General features: G+C 39.2%; 2 protein-coding genes across 2 annotated transcripts; one reads left to right on the top strand and one right to left on the bottom strand.

Annotated features, from left to right (window-relative positions):
* The first annotated feature begins 63 nt into the window (after positions 1-63).
* LOC146649745 (serine/threonine-protein kinase pim-1-like) lies at positions 64-3,458 on the top strand. The gene is made up of 9 exons (XM_085386607.1): positions 64-509; positions 899-1,135; positions 1,261-1,386; positions 1,510-1,604; positions 1,743-1,790; positions 1,875-2,093; positions 2,183-2,363; positions 2,450-2,620; positions 2,694-3,458. Exons 1-9 carry the CDS (start codon positions 449-451, stop codon positions 2,783-2,785), a joined length of 1,230 nt encoding a protein of 409 aa, XP_085242733.1. The 5' UTR covers positions 64-448; the 3' UTR covers positions 2,786-3,458.
* A 2,605-nt stretch (positions 3,459-6,063) lies between these two features.
* LOC146649744 (uncharacterized) lies at positions 6,064-10,604 on the bottom strand. Its single transcript, XM_085386605.1, has 7 exons — positions 10,534-10,604; positions 8,968-9,119; positions 8,693-8,832; positions 8,433-8,572; positions 8,235-8,328; positions 7,985-8,108; positions 6,064-7,867 (listed from the first exon to the last, which is right to left on the bottom strand). The coding sequence occupies exons 1-7, from the start codon at positions 10,602-10,604 to the stop codon at positions 7,602-7,604; spliced, it is 987 nt and encodes a 328-aa protein (XP_085242731.1). The 3' UTR covers positions 6,064-7,601.
* Positions 10,605-11,413: the final 809 nt, after the last annotated feature.

The following is an 11,413-nucleotide window of genomic DNA, read 5'->3' as shown; positions in this document are numbered from 1 at the left end:
CATTGAGAACATGGTTGTTGTTCAATAATAAAATTATTCCTCAAAAATACAACTTGCCTAATAATTCTGCACTCCCTGTATTAGTGTGTGGTCAACCACAAATCTTCATACTGTCATCCATACATGAGGTCTTTATACAAACGATGAACGATAATGAAAGAAACCGTTTAACTGATATGAAATGATTGAATTATATGAAATATTATGGCTTTGTTTGCCAGAGTGTTTTTCTGTAAACTACTTTGAACTGCTGGCAGTCAGTGAAGTCACTGAAAGGCAAGATTCTATGTTGTGTTGCCGTAGTTTCCAGAGTTTACTTATAAAGCTCACTTACAGAATTCAGTTAGAAAAGTCAAGCATTTGAAAGGTGCACATTTGAAGGAATATTAACTCAATCTTAACTCATTACGGTTTACATTTTCGATTTTAAAAGTTCTCCAAAATTACAATGAAAAAGGAAACAAGAAAAATGACCACTCCAGCTGATAAGAAAGATTCAGGAGATCAAGGTAAGTAAAATAATAAAATAAAATCCTGGTAAAATCCAAATCCTAGAAATGTTGACACCGTGTGAATCATTTTTAGAGTATTTGAATCATATGTTTGATTGAAAATAGCTTTAATACAAGATGTCTAATCAAAGAAAGGTTACCGGTCTTTTGGTAAAATAATGTAATAAGTTTATTCTTGGACTCAACAGTAAAAACAGACCAACAAGTGTCATCAAGATCTAAGACTTAGTGAACCTAGTATCAATTCGCACTGGTCAGTTTTTTTTATCCCAAGAATAAACTTGTGATAATTTAAGCAAAAGCAATTTCAAATTCTTTGCCATCAAACTGCTTCCAGTCCTGATGTCGGGGACTCTTTTTCACCACTGTGTTGTTGTCGTTTATAGATTGTAAGAGCAGGACTGCTAAAAGAAAGGCCAGTCCTGAAAAGAAGACCCCAATAAAAAGGAGGAGGGTCGCTGAGCAGGCTGGTCCTTCCACCAGCTCAGATGTGGTCAAAGGTGTGAAGCGCAAGGTTGTGCAAGATGAAGAGGGCACAACAAAGAAAGCAAAGAAGGCTAAACTTCTCGACCATATGAGCGGTGACGAGGAGCAAGCATCCTTCTCGTTGGACTCTGGTAAAGGTAGGCTAATTAGTTGAATAAGGGGGTAGATTAAGTGTGGTTGCTAGGTTTAAGATATTGGTGTTTAGTGTTTGTGTCTATCATCCAGTGAGCTGATGTGCTTTTGGTGTTTTCCACATCTCCAGACTTGAACAACAAACAGGAGTGCGCAAAAAATGGCAAAAGAAAGGCCGCGGGAGACAACAGAGAGCCACTCAAGAAAAAAAAAAGGAATGTGGACCAGGGCAAAAAATCAGTGGCAGACCAAAAACGTAAGTAGCAAGCAGCTTGGGTTTTATATTCAGGGGAAGGGCAGAAGGAACATTTAGGCTACAGAGGAGAGTAATTTGTGTCACAGCTGTAATAAAACCAGATTTGCTGTTTTGTCTGTTCAGGTGAATTCCAAGCCAGATATGTGGAGGAGCACCAGCTCGGAGAAGGAGGCTGTGGAGCAGTGTTTGCTGGCTACCGGATAGAAGATCGTTTTCCAGTAAGTGTTCAGATGATGGTAGTAACACAGGCAGTGACGCAGATAATGGATAATATCGTAAACTGAGACGTCTGCTGTGTTTCCACCTTTCATTATGTCATACTGAGGAAATGCTCACCAATGCTCTGTGTCTTCTAGGTTGCCATCAAACACATTCCCAAAAATAAAGTCTACTGCAAAGTGGCGGTAAGCGTCCAACACTTGAATTAGTTTCACATTACTGGATTGAATGCGGCGTTCCTCATCATCCACTTTGTTGTAATATTTCAGGATGAAAATGGGAAGATGCTCTCGGTGGAAGTGGCCATTATGCTTAAACTTGCAGGTGAAGCAGAAGGGTCAGTGGGAATATCAGCACCTGTGTCCTTGCTGGAGTGGTTCGACCTTGGCAAAGAGCTGATCCTGGTGCTGGAGAGACCTGTCCCCGCTGTGGACCTGCAAAAATACAAAGCAGAAAATGGAAGAACTTTAACAGAGGACACGGCCAAGGTAAGTTGACTGGAAGAGCCTTAGACTGTACAGCATTCAATCAAGGCAGAAAAGCATTAACTCATTATTGTGTTTTTCATCTTTTCCAGGTCATTCTGAAGCAACTAGTTGATGCTGTAAAGGAACTTGAGGAGAAACACATCTTTCATCGGGACATCAAGGGACAAAACATTCTGATTGAGACCGGCTCAGATGTGCCTCGAGTTCGCATCATTGACTTTGGACTGAGCTGCTTTGTTAAACAGCGATCTCTGTATCGCATCTTCTATGGTAACATATTCTGCTCTTGCTTTTCACAGATGTAACAATTTGTGTCTTTTGTTTTAGAAGAAATTGTAATTGTGTCTGTTTGTTAGGCACTCCTCTTCACATCCCTCCCGAGTGGTACATTAGGAGCTGCTACAGGTGTGGACCCACCACGGTGTGGCAAATGGGAGTGGTGTTGTATGAAGCGCTTCATGCACGATACTTTAGTACCGCGAGGTTCCTCACAAAGCAACTGAGCATCAAAAAGCGTCTGTCCACAGGTAAGAAAACTTCACACTTCCAGATTCACTAGAACTATCATCTTCATCTTTTTGATCTTTTCTTTCTTTCAAGAATGCCGGAATTTCTTGGACGCATGTTTAGCTTTAGCCCCGGAGAAGCGCCCAACACTGGAGGAGCTCCAGCTTCACCCCTGGCTAAGATAACACACACAAACACACAATTCACACCTTATCATGTAAGTGTGATACATTGTAGTAACTTCCTTTCTTTTTTCTGTTGGACAGGAATAGATAGAGTGGGTCAATCTTAAAAAGAAAATAAATAAAAATTTAGCTTTTTTGGAGTTCCTGTAACCCCCCCAGCCATCCCAGGAAAGGGGATCTCTCTTTGAATGGGCTTTCCCGAGGTTTCTTCCCATCGATCTGGCCCCCTGGGGAGTTTTTCCTCGTCTTCATAGAGAGCTTGGGCTGGGTCAGGAGCTCCATCAAAACTGTCTTTATTTGATGACTTCAATGTCATCAAATAAAGATGTGTTTTACTTAAAGTAAAATTTGATCAAAATAAAACTTGTTTAATTCATCTTTGCTGAGGATTCTCCTTCATTACTATTTTGTTTTGTTTTGTTGTTTTGTTTTTACCCATGGTGCATTTTGACAAATAAGAAAACTGAATCAGGTTAAAGTGTGCACAAAGACAGTCACACTGCAAATGATCTGAAGACTTGCATCTGTTGCTCTAACCCCCAACTAGTTTAGACAGATTTCCTGGTTCTACCAGAGGTTTTTTCCTTCAAGAAGGGAGTTTTTCCTTCCCACTGTTGCTGAGTGTTTGCTCATAGTGGGTTGTAAAAGCATAAAAGTTAATAAGAGGCATTCATAGCAGAATTATCACAGAGGGAACTATATAGCTTAAATGTACACAGTAAAATTTGCAGTGTCAAACTAACACTTAAAGAGTTACATTTAACACTGTTTCCGAGTCTATTTGGTGCCATTCAGAATTGGTGTTAAATCAACTCTTTCTATAGTGTTAAAATTTTAGAGTAAATTTAACTCTAAATAGAGTAAAAATTTAACACTGAGTAACACCGCATAGTGTTAAATCAACTTAACACTACTAGTAGTGTCATATTATTTACTCTATCCTAGTGATAAATTAACTCTATTTGAGTAAAATCCCGCTGATTTTTAACACTGAATTGTGTTATTTGAAATTAACACTGGGGGTTCAAAGAACTCTGATGGGAGTTGATGTTACTCTATACTGTGTTATTCATACACTAATCTCTAGTGAAAAATTAGCTCTCATAGAGTAAAATTTGTAATTAATTTTACACCAAGTAATGTTACTAAAACTCTTCCTGTAGTGTTACCTTTACACTCAATTCACTGTTTTGCAGCATGAAAACCTGGTTTTTAATAATGCTTTTACATATAAAACAAGTGAGCAAAAACCACAACTAGATAATACATTTAACAGCTTTATTTTTATGTCAGGCTCAAAATATAAAAACATCTCATGTAGTGTATAAAACACTTTAAAACAATGAATTTAGTTCGGCATAAAACGGCAATATACAGGGAGGAATCTGAAATGCCATATTTGATTTGAAGAAGCAACACAGCTCATTTATGTTCAACACCTTCAGCACCATATTGGGATGCAGTCTGACCCTAAATGCATGATGATGGTCATCAAAACACAGGGTTTCCATCAGTTTTCCGCAGAGCAACACAATGTCATCTTTCACAACAATACTTTTGATCTTACAAAAAAGCAGAATCTCAGACACTACATCTGTACAGATGATAAAGTCAGGGCGGTACTCTGTACTGTGTGTTATTATCCACTTAGCTGAAAACAAACTGGTAGACAACACAGCTCCAAGCAAATTCTGGACCTTCTTCCAGCTCTCCAAGTGTCACCATCTTTCCTGGTCCTAAAGCTAATCTTTCCAGACTAAAGGACTCCCAATGCTTTATTTTATTACTATTATATTTATTTTTACTTGTGGTGTACTGTAAAGGTACACTCTGTAAGGCTGCATCTTTAGCCTGAGTATGAATCTCAAAAAACACTTCCTCCATTGAGGAGACAAAACTACTCACAGTAGATTGGCTTAATCCAGCTGCCCTGAGCTGTGCAACAGCAGAGGCACACCTATCCAAAGTGCTCTTATTTGACCTTTTCAGATGTTGTGGGTGTTTCTTCTACATTAGTTGACATCACCTCCCCTGTAGTGCTAACTTCTTTAACTGCCACATCAGGCTGTAGATTAACATCAGTGTCAGCCTGCTGGTCAAAATATTTAAGGTGTTTGGTATTTAAATATTTTCTAAAACCTGTGGTCTGGATGAACATGTACATGTTGTGAAGCATAGTGTTTGTAAGATGTGCCAAACACAAAATGTGCTTTAAACAGTTCATCAACAGTACCAAGTGAAGAGGTAGACTTGCATGGCATGGCATTCTTGTCAAGAATAATGAAGAACCGGTGGATGTCATTCTTTTTCACCCCAACAGCCAGGAGGTAGGGTTGAGTGCTGGTAGTGATGGAATCAAGGTGCTCTTGGATATTTGTTCCAGTCTGAAAAGACAAATACAGACAGGCAATAAGAATCAAGTGTTTCTTAAACTGGTAATTCATAACATAAAAATAGAAAAGAAACACAAACCTTCTTGAAGACCACAAGACGCCTTTCTGCTTGAGAAGCTGACACCTTTCCTGGTCTCTTCCGACCCTGACCAGATGGTGGAATCAGATGTAATAGCAATAGAATTGCTGAGAGGTCACTGTCCCAGCCTGCAAAAATTATTTGTTTTTAATAAAGTTGAGTCATCATCAACAACATATTTCAATGCATTGATAAAATGTTTGAGTAGACCCAAAAGACAAAAAGGATAACTGTTCTGTGACAAACATTATATATGCTATGAATGTGCTAATCAAAGAAACAACAGCTCACCAATTAACTTCAGTGACATCCTCAGGTGAGTCAGCTGCCAGCAAGAGTTCTTCCAGGTCACTGGTAGAAGGAAGCTTTCTGCCTTGTTGGATAATCTTTCTTTTGAATGTTGTTGGCCACCTCTCCAGCAACCTGCCTGATACATCCTCACCAAACATCAGTACAAAATCCTGTTCGATCTGTAACAGGGATAGAGAATTATATCTGCTATCTACAAAATATTAAAGTGTGTTTACATTGTCAAAGTAATGACAAATATTCACCAAGCCTTTGATATCTTTGAAACGTGGAAAAACAGACAGTATGTTGCTTGACAGCAGGGCCCTGTTTCAGAAAGCCGGTTTAGTGCAAACTCTGAGTAAGTATACCCTGAGTTAACGAAAACTCTGGGTTTTCGGTTTCACAAAGCGAGTTCAGCTGAAGCCTGAGTGAGTCACTATGACGACACACTCCGTGAAGCTAACCTGCCCCCTAGCAGGTTCACTACAACTAACCCTGACTGTCCCCGCCTCTTTGTCGGAAACCTGACAGTAGGAAGTGTCAGACATGGCGTGTCCCTTCCTTGAAGAGCCAGTAGATCTTGAAGCCCAAATACTCCGCAGAGCTCTCCGCCGGGAGAGAGTGATCAGAGCGCGTATGGACATTTTATCATTACCTGATGATTTCCTGTGCGAACGTTACCGTTTCTCAGCACAATCAATAATTTATTTGGATAACATCCTCAGGCCATATATTGCGCATGTGACACATCGCGGACATTCTCTCAGTTCTGTACATATTATTTGTATTGCACTTCGGTTTTTTGCAAACGGGAGCTTTCTGTATAATATTGGTGATGCTGAGCACGTTCCCAAGGCTACCGTCTGTCGGGCAGTCAGGAATGTTACAGTTGCACTGAAACGTCTCCTGTACTCGTCTGTGGTGTTCCCCGGTCATAGACCCACAAGATTTATCAAAGAGGGATGCCACAAAATTGCAGGTAGCAGGATGAACAAAACTTAATACATGATGTGGTGATACTTGAACTACTACTTAAATTTTACATTTATTTTCACGGTTCCCAGGCGTGATTGGCTGTATAGATGGCACTCACATTCCAATCATTGCTCCTTCAGTAAATGAAGGAGACTATGTGAACAGGAAGTCTTTCCACAGCATTAATGTACAGGTACATAGTTCCCTGTAGCATTTCAAACTAACAAATTATTTCATTATAGTAATGGATGCTAATTTGTGTTCTCTGCACTGTGAAGATCATATGTGATGCTGCCAACATTATCACAAATGTGGAAGCCAAGTGGCCAGGCTCTGTGAGTGGTGGTGGTGGAGGACCCCCACCTGTTTTTCGGGCCTCCGCTTTTTTTCTAGTGGCCATAATGGGTCACATTTGAGCATACAGAGTAAGCAAATATGTACTTATAATGTGCTCAGATAATTTCAATAAGTGCTTACAGAGGGGAAATTAATGTAGCCTCTAACTGCAATTGATTTACATAGGACAAACAGACCAAGCACTATGGCTCATAATACAATTACACCTTACCTGTTTGGACTATATTTTTATATTTCATTTTTACTTGCTGCCAGGAACGTTGGGGGCCTGTTGGGTTGCACCTGCGCTCAAATCACATCACAAAATAAAAGGTATAAAATACAAAATAAAATATAATAAAATAACGTGTTAAATGGGTGGAAATCCCTAGATCAATGTTTAAATTAACACTCACGCATTGACTCTGTCGGCTATGTTTTGCCATGCATGCTCCCTTTCTTTTGCAGCTGAGGCTGTGTTACTTTTTTTCTGCAAAATTTGCATGTTATCAGCATATGCTGCCATCAGAATTTCGGCCTCAAGCGCTGTAAAATACATTGACCGCGCCTTCTTTCCCTCCTTCTCCATGGTAATTCGCTTAATCTGTGCTCCACTAATCAGGGCTTTATGTATCCTCGTGCGTGCGCTTAACTTGGGGTTAAAGCAACTCCGCGTTGATTGAACTAATTGTTATCAGCCTTTCTGAAACCGAATATTCCGAGTTGGACAGTTCGGGGTTACTCAACCCTGAGTATCGTTTTTCACTCTGAGTTTTCTAAACCGGCTTCCTGAAATAGGGCCCAGGAGGCCAAGGACCATGTTGTGTCGATAAACAAATGTCAACTTCATCTTCTTCTTGACTGTGTCTTCATCAGCTGAATGTTTCATCAGAGAGATTGTATGCTTGCACTCATCCTCACTCAGTAACTTCTCTGTAACAAACTGCAACTCTCGTCTGACAGTTGGTCCACCACACTGGTCTTCACTCGATGATCCATCTCCTGGTGCTAGACAATATGAAATACATCTTTATCAAAACTAATAACAACATTTAATAACCATTATTAATAAAGAACCACAATGTGGAACTGTATTATGTATTTCCACTGAATTATAAATGTTACCTCCAGATGATAATCGCCTCCCTTTAGCAGTGCATCTCTGTATGGCTTTAATCCTCCAGGCCAAGTACCCGGTGCTACCCTCGCCATCATAATAATGTTCCTTGGAGAGTGACATGTACAGACACTGATAAATGAATAAACAAAATAAGTTATGTAACAATGAAGAGTTGATAAGAACATACATTTTAGCAGGATTTAAAATGTTTAAACGTGATTTTGGTTGTATCAGTTATTACTATGGGCTACTTACATAGCCATTTTTGGAGTACAGGCCACTGAGGTAAGAGAAAAAGGTTACAATTCCTCTGGCATACATTTCTTTTACCTGTCGTGGTGGTGATGTACTGCAAGATCAAAAGGAAAAGAACTAGTCAGCTTCCCTGGAATTCATAGAGATTTAAAATAAATTGAAAATGATAGTAAAATCACAGGGCCAGAAATAAATTACCCATTTTTTACTGTCAAGTCTGTCAAGTATGTTGACCAGTATGTTTTTCTTCTGGTTTCATCCACCAGGGACTTGGTCCGATTGTATTCATTTATTATACGTTCTCCACCAGGTTTGCTGGTGAGAATCGATTCCACCAACTGGAAAACACAATAAAAAAAAACATTCTACATGTTGATATAACCACTGCAGTTCAGAGCACTTAAACTACAAACAAAAATGACACTGTTAGAAGAATGTGGAAATCTGCTAACTCTTACTTGCTTAACTTCTGCATCCAGCTTCTGATGTTTCCTCAAAGGGCTGTCTGAAAGGATGACCATATCCTGTGAATCTGATGAATGTGGCAATGATAACTGGGACTGCTCAGGAGACACTTCTGCAGCAGCTGTTTCCAGACCTCAAAAACAGGAGCAAAACAAATGAGTTTACATGGTCCCTCTATAGACACATTTTATAAACTCTTTTTAATAAACAATGTAATAATGATATTAAAAAAATGACATCCAGTGAAACACACATCACTCAAACAAACCTTTTTCATATTTGATGGTTAATACCCCAGTTGAGGGATCTGTTACTATATCCTCAAATATATCATCATCCAACTCAGTCCCTGAACTATCAAAAACTTTCACTCCTTTTGTTACAGCTGGCACACCAAACTTTGCAAATGCTGGAAACAAGCACACAAGTTTGAGTAAACAAAAAGATTACATGACATTAGGGCTGCTCGATTATGGCAAAAATGATAATCATGATTATTTTCACTGAAATTGAGCTCTCGATTATTTGACGATATTTATTTAACCCTTACGACCTACTATAGAACCAAGTCCGCCAGAGCTTATGTTATTTTTTTTACATGTTGTAGTACCATTTGTAGGAGCATTTCTAGTTGCTATACAACTGTTATAGCCCATATTTTAATAATATGTATGCATTAAGTCCATAGTAACTACATTAATTGCAAAAAAGTGCAATAAACTACAAAAAAATTGAAAATCGTTTTTGTTTTTTGTTTTACATACATTTCTACTTGGAGAAATTTAAGAGGTTTATCCCTCAAAACTTTAAATACAAAAAAGTTGCAAAAAATAGTTTACAACAACAGGAAATTTATTTTGAGTGTCTTCATAGTTTTATTTTGGAGATACAGCAATTTTTATATACTGCAGGAAAAACGAAAAAACAATCCTATGATGCAAATTCGCAAAGAAAACAGCAGGTGCATCAAAATAAACTATTTCCAGCAGTGCAATTCGAGTTCTAAGCAGAAACTATTCAGAAAAGTCAAACGTGACTTATAAAAACACCAGTATAAGCTTTTAAGGCCTATAAGTAAAAAACTACATTTTCCACGAAAATGACGTCACTTCAGGTTTTGGGCAGGAAATGGCGGATATGCTATAATTCGTGCTGACGTCTGTTTCACTGTGGGAAGTGTTACGAACAGCTGATCGGATCGGCAAAGCGTGTTTCTGGAATATTATGTTTTTGTTCCTGCAAGCGCTTTTTATGCAGTTTTTGCAAAGCTATATGTGGAAGGAAACCGTGACCGAGGACAAGCTGATGGCATAAGATGTAAGTACAACTCCTCTGGTTTCATATGCAAAAAAATTTATTGCACTAGCTTACACGGTTCAGGTTCTACAGGGATTTAAAAATAGTTACACAAAACGGAGCGTGCAGCTCTGACGCTTTAAAGGGTTAACAATAACAACGTATTGAATAATGACTTTAAAAAATAATATAAAATGGTGTGCAACACCACTGAAGTTTTTTTTTACCTCTCTTTTCAACCAACGGCAGTCACTGTCGTCTCCAAATAACTTCTGCTTAGCTTTTTCAAAAGTGACTCAAACAAATAAAAACTAAATTATTAAGCGCCAGTAACATGCTTGATAAGTGGTAGATTAGGAGTTACACTCACATTATACAGTTTTTCCACTAAATATACATTCGTAGCTAAGATGATTCCAAAACGTAGATCATTTTCAATTAATCATAAAATGCAGTTTGAAGAGACTAAATAACAAAAAGAACTTAAAGCACATTGAACACCTTTTTTATACCATGTTGGTTTCTTACCGGCAATCAAAATTCCTTAAGGCTTGGCTCAGATACTCTAGCAAATTTCTGCACACCTCCCAGTTTTGCTTTAAGCAGCATGCTTCCTGTAGACAGTAATTTCTTATAGTCAGTGCTCTTCATTGAACTACTGTAAACAGAAAATGTGAATATTAAACCAGTCCCATAAATACCGGTAAAACAGCCTTGCATTGTTATTTCTTACACTGTATGTATTCAAAATAGTCAACAGGGTCGCAAGAAGCGTGTGGAAAAACCAAGGCGCAAAATAACTGCCCATGAACTGAGAAAAGTCAAGCGTGCAGCTGCCAAGATGCCACTTGCCACCAGTTTGGCCATATTTCAGAGCTGCAACATCACTGGAGTGCCCAAAAGCACAAGGTGTGCAATCCTCAGAGACATGGCCAAGGTAAGAAAGGCTGAAAGACGACCACCACTGAACAAGACACACAAGCTGAAACGTCAAGACTGGGCCAAGAAATATCTCAAGACTGGTTTTTCTAAGGTTTTATGGACTGATGAAATGAGAGTGAGTCTTGATGGGCCAGATGGATGGGCCCGTGGCTGGATTGGTAAAGGGCAGAGAGCTCCAGTCCGACTCAGACGCCAGCAAGGTGGAGGTGGAGTACTGGTTTGGGCTGGTATCATCAAAGATGAGCTTGTGGGGCCTTTTCGGGTTGAGGATGGAGTCAAGCTCAACTCCCAGTCCTACTGCCAGTTTCTGGAAGACACCTTCTTCAAGCAGTGGTGCAGGAAGAAGTCTGCATCCTTCAAGAAAAACATGATTTTCATGCAGGACAATGCTCCATCACACGCGTCCAAGTACTCCACAGCGTGGCTGACAAGAAAGGGTATAAAAGAAGAAAAACTAATGACATGGCCTCCTTGTT

Source organism: Rhamphochromis longiceps, linkage group LG17 (assembly GCF_057381845.1).
Source record: "Rhamphochromis longiceps isolate RC_006_pf linkage group LG17, R_longiceps_female_GT1.1, whole genome shotgun sequence".
Lineage (NCBI taxonomy): Eukaryota > Metazoa > Chordata > Actinopteri > Cichliformes > Cichlidae > Rhamphochromis > Rhamphochromis longiceps.
The sequence above is the reverse complement of the archived record's forward strand: the minus strand, read 5'-3'. Positions and strand labels throughout refer to the sequence as shown.

What these genes read in the sequence shown, in the direction of transcription:
- LOC146649745 (XM_085386607.1), top strand. Translation starts at nt 449, where the DNA reads ATGAAAAAGGAAACAAGAAAAATGACCACTCCAGCTGATAAGAAAGAT. An exon ending in GAAAGATTCAGGAGATCAAG is followed by an intron (nt 510 to 898) that starts GTAAGTAAAATA and finishes TGTCGTTTATAG; the next exon opens with ATTGTAAGAGCAGGACTGCT. An exon ending in AAGTCTACTGCAAAGTGGCG is followed by an intron (nt 1,791 to 1,874) that starts GTAAGCGTCCAA and finishes GTAATATTTCAG; the next exon opens with GATGAAAATGGGAAGATGCT.
- LOC146649744 (XM_085386605.1), bottom strand. Translation starts at nt 10,604, where the DNA reads ATGCTGCTTAAAGCAAAACTGGGAGGTGTGCAGAAATTTGCTAGAGTA. An exon ending in GAGCCAAGCCTTAAGGAATT is followed by an intron (nt 9,120 to 10,533) that starts TTGATTGCCGGT and finishes CAAACTTGTGTG; the next exon opens with CTTGTTTCCAGCATTTGCAA. An exon ending in TGGATGCAGAAGTTAAGCAA is followed by an intron (nt 8,573 to 8,692) that starts GTAAGAGTTAGC and finishes TGTGTTTTCCAG; the next exon opens with TTGGTGGAATCGATTCTCAC.